The sequence below is a fragment of the Mercurialis annua genome, linkage group LG7 (assembly GCF_937616625.2).
Source record: "Mercurialis annua linkage group LG7, ddMerAnnu1.2, whole genome shotgun sequence".
In the NCBI taxonomy this organism is placed as follows: Eukaryota; Viridiplantae; Streptophyta; class Magnoliopsida; order Malpighiales; family Euphorbiaceae; genus Mercurialis; species Mercurialis annua.
In genome coordinates, this window is record NC_065576.1 from 48529927 (window position 1) to 48547200 (window position 17274).

At 36.5% G+C, this 17274-nt stretch overlaps 2 protein-coding genes across 4 annotated transcripts; one reads left to right on the forward strand and one right to left on the reverse strand.

Moving 5' to 3' along the window:
* Window positions 1-1070: 1070 nt before the first annotated feature.
* On the forward strand, window positions 1071-1638 carry LOC126656174 (classical arabinogalactan protein 11-like). The gene has a single exon (XM_050350678.2). The coding sequence runs from the start codon at window positions 1185-1187 to the stop codon at window positions 1494-1496; it is 312 nt and encodes a 103-aa protein (XP_050206635.1). The 5' UTR covers window positions 1071-1184; the 3' UTR covers window positions 1497-1638.
* A 10546-nt stretch (window positions 1639-12184) lies between these two features.
* On the reverse strand, window positions 12185-17179 carry LOC126655140 (uncharacterized). 3 transcript variants are annotated; one of them, XR_007632945.2, is made up of 3 exons: window positions 16998-17179; window positions 14538-16632; window positions 12185-12747 (listed from the first exon to the last, which is right to left on the reverse strand). XR_007632945.2 is itself a non-coding variant. In XM_050349147.1 (2 exons), exon 2 carries the CDS (start codon window positions 16625-16627, stop codon window positions 14693-14695), a length of 1935 nt encoding a protein of 644 aa, XP_050205104.1. In that variant the 5' UTR covers window positions 16628-16641; window positions 16998-17177; the 3' UTR covers window positions 14247-14692. The 3 variants fall into 3 exon arrangements, 1 of the variants encoding a protein (XP_050205104.1); XR_007632944.1 differs by having other exon boundaries at window positions 14538-16641; window positions 16998-17177; XM_050349147.1 differs by lacking the exon at window positions 12185-12747 and having other exon boundaries at window positions 14247-16641; window positions 16998-17177.
* Window positions 17180-17274: the final 95 nt, after the last annotated feature.

The window sequence follows — 17274 nt, forward strand, 5'->3', positions numbered from 1 at the left end:
CCCTAAATTTGACATTTTGGATCGTTTTACTTTCTCATATGAGTTGTCAAAAATAATTGTTGCATTATAAATTGAAGATGACATGGCAAAAAATTACTAGACAATTTGAAGCTAATAAAGCGAGTCAAAGTGCCTAGTTTAAATATTTTTTTGAAAACTATAAATTTAATCTTAATTGTTCATTTATGTCAAGTTCGGGAAGAAAAAATAAACATTTACCGTCATATCTTCTCTAAAGAATGTTAGTAACCAAACTAATAGTTGAAACGGTATGGCCACTGATTTTCGGTTTAATAGTCGGTTGAACCAATTGAGTAAAGTGTAAAAAGGTAGACCTAGCTTGTATTGTTTACAGCCAATCACCGATTCAATCGGTTCAATCTCCAATTCAACTACCAACTCAACAATCAAATTAGTCCAGCTTTTTTAGTGTAATCTGATTGAACGAAAATTTTAATTCTTTGAATTAATTGGACTAAATAGCTAACCAAGTTCCAGTTAAATTAGTTGGCCCGGTCCGATCAGTAGTTAATACTTTTTGGATGAAAATATTTGAAGAGCTCTTTACAAAGACATATAAAAGTGTTCAAAATCGATTTACTTGAGTCGTAAACTTTAAAAGGTTCAATATTAAATTATTAATATTACACCTTTTTTTTTTGATAATTGGGGAGGGGGGAGCGCTTGTGGGAGGAATCGAACCAACGACCTAGCAGTTTACTGTCTAGCGCTTATATCATTTGAGCTATAGCTCATTCGTATTAATATTACACCTAAAAAGTGGTTTTGCCTAATAATACAAAACCATAATAAATCTACTTGAAGTTTAAGTTTAACCACATTAAAATCCTTTTCAAATTGTATTAAAACCATTACTAAATTTATCACTAAACATAATTAGATAGCTATTTTAGTCAAAAATTAAATGAGTTTAACTTACAATAAAATCACAACCTTCAATAATTAACAAACATTCCCTAAAATTCACTAATTTCCACCAAAAGTCTCATGGCTCTCCTTACTCCCCGCCTCTTTTTCTATCCTCCATTCAATTCCTCTATTTAACCCCTCCAACTTCCCCTATTTCTAAACTCACCCCTGCAGTTTTTCTCTTCGTAACATCTTAGAGAACAACTGCAAAACAAATAAACAAATAAAATAAAACTCCATAAACAAACAATAAAATGGCCAGCAACAAGGTTATTATCCTTGCACTTCTTCTCATCGCCATTGTTGGCCTAGCCTCCGCCACTGAGCCTGCCACAACCGCTGCCGCACCGGCCGGAGGAGACGATGACTCCATTGGTACTAGTGATGATGGTGTAACGGCTGAAGCACCCGGTGTTGTGTCCGGTGAAGTTGTTCCGGGGCCGTTGGGCAGTGGCTCTGACACTGATGGGTCTTCTTCTCCGGCGGAGTCACCTAAAGCTGGCGCCTCTGCTCTTGAATTCTCTGCCATTGCTGGTGTTGCAGCTGTTGCTGGCTACTTTTTCTAAGTTTTCTTCTTCTTTTTTATATGTTTTTGTTTTCATATTTTCGATATATTATATGTAATTGTTGTTTAGTTGTCTATGTACAAGAATGTTTTTCTTTGAGGTTTTCTGAAAGATTATAATGTTAAAAGATCATATTGATTAAGTTGAGATTATAATTAAATTTATCTAGCTGAATAAATTATGAAGTAATTGATTAATGAAAATATTAATCCAAATTTTACATTTTTGAAATCATATTTTTTGTGATCTTCTTCTAGTGTTTCAGACATTTCTAATAAAAAAAGAAAAGGCCTAATAGTGAAAAAACAGTCAAACCTTTACGATTTGTTACAATTTAAACTAAACTTTTTAATTTTATAATAATAGCCAAATTGTATTTTTTTTTAGCAATAATAGCCAAACTTGCACCAGCAAAAAAAAAATCAAATTTGGCTATTATTACAACAACAAAAAATACAATTTGACTATTATTCTAAAAAGGGCCAATCTTGTTTTAATACCAAACTTTTGTTGGTTTTGTCAGTTATAGCCAAACTTTTCAAAATCGTCAAAATTACATGCAGGATTAGACATAACGGTTAGAAAAAGTTCTGAGTATTTCAAAATAGACTAATCCTGACGATTTTGAAATATTTGGTTAAAACTGACAAAACCCGTAAAAATTTGGTATTACAACAAAATTAGCTCTAATAAAAATTAAAAAGTTTAGTTTAAATTACAACAAATTGTAAAGATTTAACTATTTATCAACATTAAATCAAAAGAAATGGGTTTAAGTAAATTTGCAAATATTTTGAATGTAGCAAATGCATGTTATATATTGAGACCAATTTTGATTCCATGTCTTTCATTTGGATACTCTTTCAGTTTTAATATATACTTTCATACCACAATGGCCATATTTTTTTTCAAAGGCAGAAGATAAGAAAAATATTACAAGGCACAGTATAAAACCGTAGAAGGAAACAGGATAATAATGGTAATAAAACTGTTACCAATGGTAATTTTTCCTCTGGCTCAAGGTTTGATTCCATTGCTAATTTGGGGGAAGATAATCTGGACCATCCTTCTTTAGAAGGAGATTTTCCTGCATCAATGGTTTCCTTAACCAATTTTGACAAACAAAATTATTTTGGCAAGAAGGATACCACAAAGATTCCTAACGGTAAAGGCAAAAATATTGTCCAAAATAGTAAGGCTATCCCAGTCAGCACTAAACCTTCAATGGTCATGCAAACCCATGCAAACCAAGCTTCCCATGCAAAACACGTGACTCTTTATGCTTCACCATCAGGCCTAAACACGACTAAATCTGATGCTCAAATGACTGACAATGCTTCAACCTCTGCTGGTCAAGATCTTGCCACTGTTAACATATCTTTGGACCCTAAACGACATTCCGCTGTCGCTGTTCCGATACCCCTAGAAGCTTTCGACCAAGTTTCACAACTCAAAAAGCTTTCTTTAAGAGACAAGTTCATTCCTAAAGGTCCGGATAAACCCGCTAGCCAATGGCGTGTCAAAATTAACAAAAATTCGAAAGGGCACGCAAAGGTCAGGAAGAAGAAAGATGCCTCTACTCTTCCTAACTCCCTCATCAAGGATTTCCTCATGGATATGGAAAGCCCATCGGGCAACAGTAACCTTTCAACGATAGAGCCTCCTGCTGTTCTCCAGCGTGAAAGGGACTCCATTGATGCCGACCTTGCTGCTTCCACTTAATGCTGGTTTGGTCTTGGTTCTCACTTATTTATTTATTTTTAATGATTTTAAACCTCTTTATTTGGAACTGCCAAGGGGCAGCGAGTAATAGCTTTCTTCGTACCTTGTTATCTTTCCGTGACTGTTATAACCCCTCGCTTGTTGTCTTAGTCGAACCTAGAATTGCAGGCACTAAAGCGGATAGAGTTATTAACCGGACTGGTTTTGAGTTTTCTCACCGTGTAGAAGCCCAAGGCTTCTCTGGAGGAATTTGGTTGCTTTGGAATTCCAATATTCATGTGACTGTGTTACTAAACCATCGCCAATTTATCCATATTTCGATCGACCATGCTAACAGAAATAATAAATCCACTTTCTTATTCACTGCTGTGTATGGTAGCCCTCAAGCTTCTTATCGTCAGGCCCTATGGAGGGACCTTTCTGCTTTGGGCGAAAACATCTCTACTCCGTGGCTGTTGGCCGGAGATTTTAATGCGATTCTCAATGCCAGTGATCGAAGAGGGGATCCAGCCTCAAAAATTTTGGTTGTCCTCTATTTAATCATTTTTTGAATAATAATGCTCTCACTCAACTTGATTTTGTTGGTCCAGGTTTCATTTGGAGGCGAGGGAATCTTTTTCAGCGTCTCGACAGAGGCATTTGCAACAACAATTGGATGCTAACTTATCCAGATGCCATTACCCATCACTTGTCCAGAATTGATTCTGACCACAGACCCATCCTTATCAAGACCAATACCAATACCAACATTGATACTGGCCAAAGACCCTTTCGATTTCTCGCCCCGTGGCTTACTCACCATGGGTTTCCTCCTTTAGTCAAGAATTGCTGGAACAACAACAACTCTTTTAAGGACAATTTGCTGCTCTTCTCCAACAAAGCTAGAGATTGGAATTACAATGTTTTCGGCAATGTTTTCAAACAGAAAAAAATTCTCATGGCCAGGATAAGTGGTATTCAAAAAGCTCTTGAGACTCGTTTCTCTTCATCTCTCAATGTTTTGGAAACTCAGCTTAGAAAAGAGCTTGATGAAGTTCTTCTCCGTGAAGAAGCCATTTGGTTGCAGAAATCGAAATGCAATTGGATCATGTTTGGCGACAGGAACACTGCTTTTTTCCACGCCAAAACCATCTCTCGTAGAAGGAAAAATCACATCTTCTGTTTGAAAGATGCCGAGGGTAATTGGTGTGAGGATAACGATGGTTTGCGCAATATGGCTATCTCCTTCTTCACCAATCTTTACACTGAGGATAATAATAACAGGCCTGCTTACCCGCACAGGGGGCTTTTTCCAACGCTTGACTCTGAGATGGTGAACCGGCTGGGTAACACAATCAAGAACGACGAAATCCGTCATGCTCTTTTTCAAATGGACCCTTGGAAAGCTCCTGGTATTGACGGGATCCCTGCTGCTTTCTTTCAAAATCAGTGGACAGTTGTGGGGAATTCTGTTTGCAATATGGTTCAGCAAGTTTTCAACGATGGGGTGATGGACAATGATACAAATAAAACTCTTATATCCCTCATCCCTAAATTGACTAAACCTGTGAATATCAAGGATTTTAGGCCGATTAGCCTTTGTACTGTCATGTACAAGTTGGTGACCAAGATTATCACTAATCGCTTCAAGCAAATCATGCCTCACATTGTTAGCCAAACTCAAGTCAGTTTTGTAGCAGGCCGCAACATTACGGACAACATTATCATCGCGCAAGAGGTGATCCATTCTATGCGGGCTAAAAAAGGAAAGGAAGGATGGTTTGCTATCAAAGTGGACCTCGAGAAAGCTTACGACCGTTTAAACTGGAACTTCATTGAGGATACGCTTACGGATGTAGGCATTCCGCCTAACCTGAGACGGGTCATCATGCATTGTGTCTCTTCATCCCATATGAACCTACTTTGGAATGGATCAAAGTGTCAAGAATTTAAGCCTTCGAGGGGTATCCGTCAGGGGGATCCCCTCTCCCCTTACTTATTCATCCTTTGCATGGAACGCCTCTCTCAACGAATCTGCTTGGCTATTCATAATAAAGAGTGGCTGCCTATTAAATTAGATAAATTTGGTCCTAATCTCTCTCATCTTTTTTTTGCAGATGATCTGGTCCTTTTCGGTAAAGCCACAATCAATCAAGGGAATGTCATAAAGTCCATTCTTGAGGAGTTCTCTACTAGCTCTGGCCTCAACGTTAACCTGCAGAAAACTCATATTTTCTTCTCGCTAAATGTGGTCTCTAAGGAAGCTGATGACATTAGCAATTCTTTGGGTTTCAAACGGTCGCAGAACTTGGGCAATTATTTGGGAGTCCCTCTCCTTCATTCTCGTGTATCCAAAGACACCTATTCGTATATTTTAGATAAAATTCAAAACAAGCTTTCCGGGTGGAATGCCAACCTCCTCTCCATGGCCGGTAGACTCACCTTGGCTAAATCAGTCTTGATGTCCATTCCGGGTTATACGATGCAAACTACCTCCCTCCCTAAAGGGTTGTGTGATAAAATTGATCGTGTTGTCCGAAATTTCATTTGGGATACTAAAACTGATACTAAAAAGCCTAGTACCATTAATTGGAAGGATATGTGTACCCCGTGCCTTAACGGTGGGAGTGGTATTAGGGATTTGAAGAAACAGAATAATGCGTTTCTTATGAAGCTCGGTTTTACTTTGATAACCAATCCTGACCTCCTTTGGGTGCGTGTTATTCGAAGCAAATATAAATGGCGAGACACTGATACTCCAATTAGAACTAAGGGTCCTTGTTCTATTGTTTGGAGAAGTCTAGCGAATCTCTGGGATAACATCTCTTCTGGAACTCATTGGGCTCTCGGAAATGGCGAAAGAATTAATTTTTGGAGCGATAACTGGATTGGTGATCTGGGTCCCCTAAAGTTTCTAGCCTCTTCTCCGCTTAATGATATTGAGCTCTCTAAAAAGGTTAAGGATGTGGTGGTGAATGGTATTTGGAACTGGAATTATATTTCAGGTCTGTTGCCTTGCACTGTTCTCCTCCATATCGCAGCTATTAAACCCCCTGCTCCGTTGGATTTCATGGACCAAATGTATTGGGGCCTCACCAGCTCGGGTTCCTTCAGTGTAAGCACAGCTTATAGTTTACAGGGCAACACCCATTGGGAAGAAGAGAATGGAAAATGGAAGAGCATTTGGCAATGGCCAGGAGCACAACGTATTCGTACTATGTTGTGGATTACAGCAAAGAATAAACTTATGACGAATAAAGAACGGAGCAGGAGACACATGACCGACGATGAATCCTGCGCAATCTGCGGCAGCGTTACTGAAGATAGAGACCATGTTTTACGTTTCTGTGTTTTGGCTAGGGAAGTGTGGCTGAAAATTCTCTCCTCTAAACCTGATCATAATTTTTTTAGTGTGAATTTTGATAACTGGTTTTTTCATAATTTGCAGAGCAAAAATTCAAGGGATGGTGAACGATGGCCGATTACCTTTGGTATCACCTGTTGGTCTTTGTGGAACTACCGCAATAATTTCATCTTTAATGACGACAGGCGCAGCTCGGATATGATAGTGCAGTCCATTATCCAGCTTGTTAACTACACTATCACTGCCAAGCACTTTGTCAACCTGTCTACTCTCGGTTTGAAGGCCAAAACGGAACATCTCATCGGTTGGGATCCGCCTATTCATGGTTTGCTGAAAATCAACACCGATGGGGCTGTACGTACTCCGACCAATAATGCTTCATCCGGAGGTCTGGCGCGTAATAGCAATGGAGAATGGGTCTTCGGGTTTAGCAGACATATTGGAAGGTGTTCGGTACTTCAAGCTGAACTTTGGGGTGCTCTCGATGGAATGGAAACTGCATGGAACTACGGATTTCGCCACATTATTCTTGAAATGGATAGTAAACTCGCTGTGGACATTCTGAACAAAAGAAATTTCAGAGCCAATGCTAACGCCAACTTACTTTATGCAATTCGGAACATGATGAGCAGAGATTGGAATGTCTCCCTTCAACATATTCATAGGGAAGGTAATAGGTGCGCGGATCGTATGGCCAACCTCGGCTTTTCCCATGACATTGGTCTACAGCACTACGGGCGCATACCAACAGATATTCACAGCTTTATCTCGGATGATCTTGCCGGTGTCTCTTTTCCCCGCACGTATAGAAGCAATTAGCTTAGTTCTTTTGTTCTTCTGGCCTTAGCCAGCCTTCTGTCTTCAAAAAAAAAAAAATGCTTTTTTCTGTTGAGCTAATCTATTCGCCATATATATTTTTGATAAACTGACAATTAAAACGTTGCAAAATAGTTTTAAGCCACCAAATATCTTGACAAATATTCCAACAAGATGCTTTCTGGCATAAGCTAGAATTAATTAATTGAGATACATGGATGATATCTCTTTCAAAAAGAACATTCATCCAATTCATATGCAAATGAATTAGAAAATGGTAGAAAATTTTTCAATATACACCCCGAAGTCTAAGCAGGCTACACCAGCTATTGAATCAGAATTTTTGTCTTTATTTGTGCCTACATCATATTTGATAATAATTGTATCATTTGTCACGCTTTCTCTGTTAGAAATTCCTCTAATCAGATGATTGGTGTATAAGGGCATCTCTAACCTAAAATTCATTTTTAAGTTTCAATTTACACACTTTTAAATTTTTTACAGTGTTTTTACTCCAACTCATCACCCCATTTTTCACACCAAAATATTCTCTTTTATATTAAATACTCCTACATTTAATCATTTACCATTTCACATCAATATTTATATTTTAAACACTTACATCCTCATCTATTTATTTTTTTAGTAATGCTTAATTAATATTAAATTAAATATTAATTTTTTATAAATTATTATTTAATTTTCAATTATTAAAAAAATTAAAATTGAAACAATAAAATTAAAATTATAAAATAACACATTACAATCAAATATCAATGTAATATAATTTTTATGTTTAAAAAAAATTGTTTAAATTTTATGTATTTAATTTAAATAATTTAATTTATTTGTTTTATTTTTACCAATAAAAATAATTTGAATTAAATTATTAAAAAATTAATTAGTATTTTAATGAAAAGTTGGACAAAAATGAACATTTACAAAGTTAACTATATAAATTGTAATTAAAAAGTAAATATTCAATTAACCAAAAAAATGGATTTGTGTGAATAGTGCATACTAATAAATGGGTTGTACTATTCATAAACAAAGAAATGGGGTGAGAAGTGGGTATGGATTGGAGTTGAAAAACAAGACTTATACTCAAAAATGAGTATGGGTTGGAGATGGTATGAAGAATTTTCTCAATTTGACCCTTTTTTTCTTTTTTTGAACATAATGAGGACTTCATTAATACTAGGCAAAACGTATAATACACTCCCAAATGGAAGAAAATACAGGGGAAGATTCCACATGAAGAACAAATACTGAAATTTTCCAACCCAGGTTAACAAACAATTGAGAGGTATCAAATGAATCATGCTCGTTGTGAGGTCCAAACAAGGATCCAATGAGGGGTAGAAAAACCGGCGATTCACCGAAACTCAACTGATTGTAATGATCTCTGACGAGGATGGTATCGTTAATTATAGAGATCCAACTTCCTTGATCGCAAAACTCGCATCTCTACTCCAATGGGTGAAAAAAATACAAATCTTTTAACTACTTGAAGAGTATGACTCTCCGACCAAGTACCGTCCTTGAAAATAGTCGAATTTGTCGCCTTCCAAATAGCCCACAAAGAAAAGAAAAAGTAACTAGGCATTTGGAGGAGGGATCGACCTGCAAACTAATTATTTCCTACCCGAGTAGAAAGAAAAAAAAAGATTTGAAGCGAACTAATTATTTCCTACCCGAGCATCCTCCCGATAAAACAAGTTGTTGATTAAACGTACGTTCCAAGTTTTTTTAATGGGAATTCAACAAATTCTTAACCTGCCCCTCCTACCCTGTCAACTCGTCTACTCGGAATAAAAGGATAATCTGGTAAGAGAGAGCCATGGATCCTCATAAACTTGAATATTGTCCCCAAAGTTTATTTGCCAACGCAGACCCTTATTTAGAAGTTGTTTTTCCAAGTAAATGCTCGGGCGCGCACACGTATTCTCACTTCATTAAAAGTACTAAAAATAAGGAAAAAGGGTCATTTATGCCTTTAAGGTTTGTCATTAAGATCAAATAAGCCCTCAACGTACAAAAAGGTTCAAATATGCCCCTAATATCTTAAAAAATGAACAATCAGGCCCTCGATTTGGACAACTAGGCCCCTAACGTTTCATTTATGTGTCAAAATTAGGGGCCTGGTTGTCAATATTTTAAGCTGTTAGGGGCATATTTGAACCTTTCCGGACGTTGAAGGCTTAATTGATCCTGGAGATAAACCATAGGGGCATAAATGACCCTTTTTCCTAAAAATAAATATGAAATTAAAATTAAAAAGTTCAATAAAAATTTTGAAATTACTAAAAATTAATCTTAACTTTAAATTACACTAAAATCATCGAAATGAAAAATTCAGTGATTTTTTTTACCATTACTATTTTGAATATGGGTGAAACAACCTATAGAATTGCCGAAAAAATACGCAAAGAGAAATTAAGTTATTTGATGTTTCATATCAGATTTACAACAAAGCACTTATATACTCCCTTCGCCCTATAAAAATAGTTAAAATAGTGGCTTTGCAAGAATTAGAAAACTCATTAATTATGGTTAATATATTCAAATATTCCTACAATGCCCTTTAAATTTTTAAGAGTGAAACATTATGAAATTACTGCATTTAATGCTCATGCAATAAAATTATGAGGGTAGTTTAATAACTGTATTCTAAATTATCAATAAATATGATTATTTTTTCTATTTTTATTTGACAAAACATGTGTCTATTTTTGTTATCTTTATAGAACGGAAAGAGCATCGACAAATGTATAAGCTCTATAGCATAACTCTAGTTGTTTGTCTTTATTTTTATGACTGGTAATTTATTTTTATTTTTATTTTCATTAATAATTAATTTCTTATTTCAATTTAAAAAGAGTTATGAGGGTTAAAATGAAAGTAGCATGTATGAAAATAGATTAAAGAGATAAGGTATAAAAATGATCCTTATGTTTATTCAAAATCTTTCTTGATCTCTTAATGTTTTTTCGGATCTCAATTAGAACCCTCACGTTGCCACTGAGATATAAAAATGATCATAACGTTTTGAAAATTAAAATTTAGACCCCTCTATTAGACAGTGTTAAATTTCACCGTTAAATTGAGGGTCATTTTTGCATCTTTCAAATCTTTAGGGTTCTTTTTGCATCTTAGTGGCAAAATTAGGGCCATTTATGTATTTTTCTGCTAATTTATATCAAATTTCAACTTTCTATATCTCTATTATTAAAATTTCGTTTAAATAATTTACCAATCAAATAACTTTTTTAAAATTCTTGTTTTTACTCCATTTAATATCGACTGAATTAGAGGTGAGCAAATACCGAATCAAACCTAACTGAGATTAAAAGTGCATTGATTGTTGGTTAATATGGTTTGATTGAACTTAGGATTTCTCATCGAAGGAGATTGCCAAATCGAGAGGGACTAGAAATAGGAACATGTAAACCCTTGATTAAGGCATCTTTGGATCAATTCTAATGTAGAATTCATTTCATTTCATTTTTAAATTTTAAATATGAAATTAATTTTAAATGCAATAAAATAACTTAAATATTGTATTTTGAATGTAAATGTAAATTAAAATTTAAATTACCAAACACATATCTTGTAAAAATTCAATTAAATTCCATTAAAAATGTAAAATTCATTGGAACCAAATAAACCGTAAGACAATATTCACTAAACATGTAAAGTAAATGCATATTCAGCATTCCATCACAGAAAACCAATAATTACTAGTGACAACACAAACAGCAATACATATAAAGTTGCTTCCTGGAGTTTCAAAGAATTAATACTACAATGAATGAAGAAAAGGGAAGTCAGCTCCTCCAAAATCGAACTGAACTTTTGCCCGATTGATCAAACATGACGATGTTAAATCACGGATTCAAAGAAAACAAACACCAGCAATCTCTTAATACCCAGCTATAAACGTGAAAATGAAGTTTTCCGAATAATAGATAAACTAGCAACGTAGTAACTTCAAACCCCGTTCATTTCTCATTTAACTTTCTGATACTCTGCTGCATTGGGTCGAAAACTCACTTGATTAACGAGCAACTCATTCACTCAAATACCTACTACACGGTTCGAGCCAAAAATACACCAGCCTAAACACAGCAACCCAATTGCTACAAACGGGTATATTACATTAATACATCGAATCAAACACCCATTACACAGCTCAAGTCACAAAGATCAACCTAAACACAGCAACCCAATTGCACAAACTGGTATATTATATTATACAACAAATTACAGCTATCGACATGAGCTACAAACAGCAAAAACAAGGTACACAGAAACGCAGACTACCTACATCATAAGTGCCAACAGCAAGAACAAATTACACGAGATGAGAAAACAGATACAGCGGAACTACTTAACAAATCTCAAAGCAGAGTACATAGCCATACAACTGTTGCTGTTTTCAACATTGACCGGTACCCATATGACCATCGACTGCACCTTCAAGAAGAAAATTCGGCTCTTCATCTTCATGAACACAAACACAAGAAGATTGTAGACTAAAATCTTACATACATTGGAAAACATTTGTATACATATAATAACAAACAAAACAAAAGGGAAAAAAAAACTATATCCCACGCTGAAAACCATAACAGATTACTTATACAGTAAAATCTCTTAAAAAAATTACACAGGCTGCACTACATCATGCCATCAGGGAGGGTCGCACCAAACTAAAACAACTAAAATTCCGCTGCTTGAGCGCATCCACAACATTGCAGCAAACTCATATTCTGAGGATAGCTCACATATACACAACAGGGGGTGATTCAGCTGAAGGACGAGTTTGTAAGTATTACATTGATTAAATACAGAGGGAACATCTACCCTTCATTACAGAGTGTTATTAAGTCATTGCTGACCCTTCTACCTAATGCATATACATAACAAGATTTACAAGACATCATATACGTACAAATATGAGCCTCACAACGGGTACATCGATTTTACAAGTTCACTGAAGAACCGGAAAACAGTCGGAAAAAAAATGAATGAGGCCATTACATGAAGTAAACCTAATACATATGCCTATATTACATACAAAAAAAGGTTATACACCAAAAATATTACCATCTCTTATTCAATTTACAGCTCCACAAATACAAGACTTCTCTAAAAATATTCTTGTAGGAGCATTATTTACAGATTCCTAGCTTGTAATTGTGAAGAAAAATAAAATGTGAAAGCCAAAATAGCCAAAGCTTCTTTTCCAAACTTGGCAGATCAAAACCATTATGGATGTAATTCGGTGACGGCAGCTCATCTAACATATCTTGCTCCATGCAACTAACAATATTAATCATGAAAACAAAGAGTTCCCCATGCCACACCCTGGATTGATGATAAAAAATGGAAAAAAAGAACTTCCATGTCAATAGACATTCAAAAGATTAATTCAAAAATCACATCACCCCACCCCACAGTCAAGCTCAGTCCCTCGATATGTTCGAAAGAGCATAGCAACATACTCGGCTAGAAAAGCAAACTCCCTAGTTCTCCAATGGGCATTAGACTTCTAAGAGACATGTAATGATCAAATGAAACTTCAAGGAAAAAACAATGCAGGTAAATACTAATTGTGGAACATCATACAAAAATAAGAAAACATGTAATTAGAAGAAAGAAAAGAACACAAACAGAATGAAAAAGATGCAATCATATTTTTACAAAGGATAGCAAACAGGAATGTTAGTTAAAAGCTCACAACTAACTAAATTATTACCAAATAAAGATTAAAAAGATAACTAATGCGACTCTCTAATGACTTGTAGCGTCTCCATCGCAACTTAATACACTAAAAAAGACCTTACAAGTAACATACACAAGTTCCACCCATAATTTTAAAAAATAAAACATCAATATAGAATTGTAGACGCAAAAAACAGCAGAAAGAGTTAGAGAAGAAATGCCCCACATAGTTAAAAATTATTTCGCTAGAGCACAAGGACTACCTACAAGCTTGCAAGTTGCAACTAAACAAAAAAGTACTAATCTAGGTATGTAACCGATAATTAGTTAAAAAAATAACTCCCACAAATTCAACATGGAATTAAAGATCAATATAAATAGCCCATATTAACACACAAATTATTGAGACCAACATAAAATACTCCAAGTCACCATCACATTTTATCTCAACCAAAAACTATAGATAAGAGGAAATTAAAAGGCGCACATCAACGATCACAGCCAGGTCTTTATAGGACAGAATGCCATGTAGATTGAAACTAACTGAATCCATTTTGCTATTACAGTAACCATAACTATAACCACCAATAGTTGCTGCACTACCCCAAACAAATCTATAGATTTTTCCTTTTTACCTCTAAAACATATACACAATAAAAAGCCACCCAAAACATCCTCCGGTATATCAAAATGCCAACAATCTCCAAAAAATGAACATTCTATTTTTTTTTTATAATTTCAGAACCAACATATCGAGCACAGTTAACACATTAACAGAAGAGAGTTTGATTTTACATTGAGCTTATCTAAGTGAAGTGTTATCATGTGGGCAAGGATCTAAAAGTGATTATATACTTATAGGGCCTCTCCACTTATTGCCAATTTGTTTTGAGATGGAAATTATTAATCTAGATCACTAATCCCACCTGAAGCATCCCCGATAGAAAAGATAAGAACACCAGATAATTGTTCTTCTAAATTCCAAATTTACCTCAAATAATAAGGTAAAGCAATCACTCAAAAAATATAGAGCAGACAAACAATCAAGATAACTCTATAATCACGTCATTTAGTCGTCTACTCGGATTGAAGTTTTCAAACAAGTATTTGAAAATAAAAGAAAAAGGAAATGGACACATGCAGACAAAAACACTAGCCATCATTTAAGGCAATCATATTAAACAAGAAAGTTTTCAACATATCAAGTCTCAAGCCCTCAAACATCACATTAAGGATAACTTAAATCCAATGGGATACTCAGATCCAGGGTATTTAAGTCCAACCCCATAAAGACTATCCACATTGGTATGCGACTAGGAGATGCTAATATTCTCAAGCACAAGGATAATAAGTTTAATCAAGTTATGTTTTTAGAATGCAGAAAGAAAGCATCAGATAGTCTATTTTAAACTTTCCATACAAGTAGAACTTACTTCTTCCCTCAAGATATCACCCTCTGCACTTCAGGTCAATGGAAGCCAGTTCAGATAATATCACATGCGTTGCAACAGTCCAAGAGAAAAAGGCGAAGAGTTGTAATATAAAACACTGAAGTCTCACAGCCATATCAATGAATAGATCAATTGCGTCACTCTGATGGTAGGCGTCTTCTTTTTCCATAGTCTGCATCCCTTGATCGAGGCCTGTAATCTTCTTCAATCACTGCTCGGGACCTGCTACGAGATCTTGAAGAAGATTGCCCTCTATCGCGGTCATCCTCATAGCCAGAGTCACGCTCTCTTTGTCGATGGTCTCTACTTCGCTCTTTATCTTCCCGGTACCTGTGCTCCCTGTGTTCCCTCTCCGGCCTGTCCCAGTCCTGTTCCCTGTCATCACGCTGCCTCCTATTATCAGAGCTCCCTGCCCAGTCACGCTCAGAAACCCGCTCCTTATCCCTTGAGGCAGCACTTAATCTAGGTCCTTTTTCATGATTTACCTCTCCATAGCCATGCTCAGAAGCCCCATCATCACCACCGTAACTTGACTCCCTTGTTCTTCGCCCAGGCTCTTCTGCCCATCCACCCATGCTTGTGTCAGACCACATTCCAGCATTAGGCCCCTCCATTCCAGAAGGACCCATCATTCCCATGCCATTAGGCGCCATCCCACGGCCAAAGAAAGCTGGGTTTACATGAGGAGCAACACCGTGAAGACCCATGGTATTAACACCTGGAAATGACGGAATCATGCCAGGAAAACCAGGGCCTGCAAATCCTCCATAACCAGCTCCTCTACCCATAAATGATGGATCAAATCCAGCTGCCATCATACCCTGTGGAGGCATCATAGCACCAGCAGGCCCACCAAAATGAGGACCTGCAAGACCTTGTCCATAGCCACCACCATTAGCACCACCTCCCACTCCACCAGCACCACCAACAATGTTCATAGCACCCATAGCTCCTCTTCCACCAGTCCGTCCTCCACCCCCAGGACCTCTATTAAGGATACCCTGGCCACCTCGTCCCCACCCACCTCGTCCAAAGTTCCGTCCTCCATCTCCACCTTGATAATTTACATTACCACCTCTTCCTGCACCATCGTTCATAGGCCTTCTTCCCTGATTATGTGACTGCTGCTGACCCTGATTTTTGTTCATGTAAGAATTACTCATCTGCTTTAATGTCTGTGGAGAAGCAAAGGCAACAAGGCAAGGCCGACCATTAAAAAGATGCCCATTCATTCCCTCTTTACATGCAGCACCAGCAGCTGCATCATAAAATTCAACTTGGCAATAGCCTTTAGATTTACCACTAGCTTTTTCATCAAAGAACTTTATCTCTTTAACCCTTCCATATTGAGATAAAACATTCTCAAGCTCTGCATCAGTTGTCCACCAATGTAGTTCTCCAACAAACACCGTAGTTGAACCATTCTCTACAGCAGGCCTAATCTGATTTTCATTTGCTACCAATCGATTGGCATCCATATTCATATTCAACTGATTAGCCGGCAATTGTTGCATGGCTCGAGGACCACCGGTATTAGGCACAGGCGTGGGCTCATTAGCAATTCTTCTATTCATATCAGAACCATCTGGTGCTGACGTCGATCCTTGCAACCCCATGTTTCTAGTTTGAGAATCATTAACCACGTCCATAACTCTCGCTTTTTGCGCAACAGAAGACCCATCCGGGTATCCAACAGATCCCAGTTCCTGCCCCTTAACACCAACAGGAACCACCTTCTGGTCCGGAAAATGCGTCCCGGTCGGATAACTCGGTTCAACTGCAACACCAGGAATGTTCAATCCTTGCGAGCCACCAGGTTCGCCTCTCGACTCATTAACATTCTGAGCCTGAAATCCTCCATTACTCGCACTAGCGCGAGCCGGCGGAACCTCGGTCCGCTGCATCTGAAGAAAATTCTCCCCAACATTAACATCATTATAAAGATCATCATACTCGTCGTCTTCGCCCATCTCTTCCTCTGCAAGTGCAGGTATGGCCCCACTTCCCTGATATTGCAGCTTCTGAGATCCTCCATACTCCTCATCTTCAAAATCTATTTGCTCCTCAGCCATTGGATCTGTTGAAGCTGACAATTACATACCAAAACAAATTCTCAATCTCCAATCAATAACAAAATTGATCTAAACAATCACCAAACCCTAGATCCACAAAAGCTTAGAAAAAAAAGTAAAAATCATAAAATTACAACAGCAAAAAATCAGTCAATATTCGCATTAAAATAAGATAACATTAAAAACCCAATTAGGGGAATCTATAAATTAAACATTGAGTACAACCAATCATACAAAATTAAATTATCAAACAAAAAAAAATCATACAAAAAAAAGATAAAAAAAATACAAAATCTGGAGCTTAGAAAAAGCTCAAAAAATTACAATTACAGATTTGATAAGGAAGATAGAAACAGAGGCGTCCGCTTACTCTTCTCTTCTTATCGGTCTTGTTGCTGTTCTTGTTCTTCTCAGCCGCCGGGGAAAGACCGAGCAGATAAACGTTTAATTTTTTATTTTTAAAGCTCTCTTTTTTTTACACTTGTTTTTTTTTATCTTATTTGGGTGTTTTTTTTCTTTGAAAAAAGTTTATCGAAGGTGTATTTTGAACGGAGATAGTATAAAGTTTATTGAAGAATTGAGAAATAAAAATAGTGCAGCGTGTGATATGTTTAGTATATGGCCACTTAATTTTCATGATTTTTTTT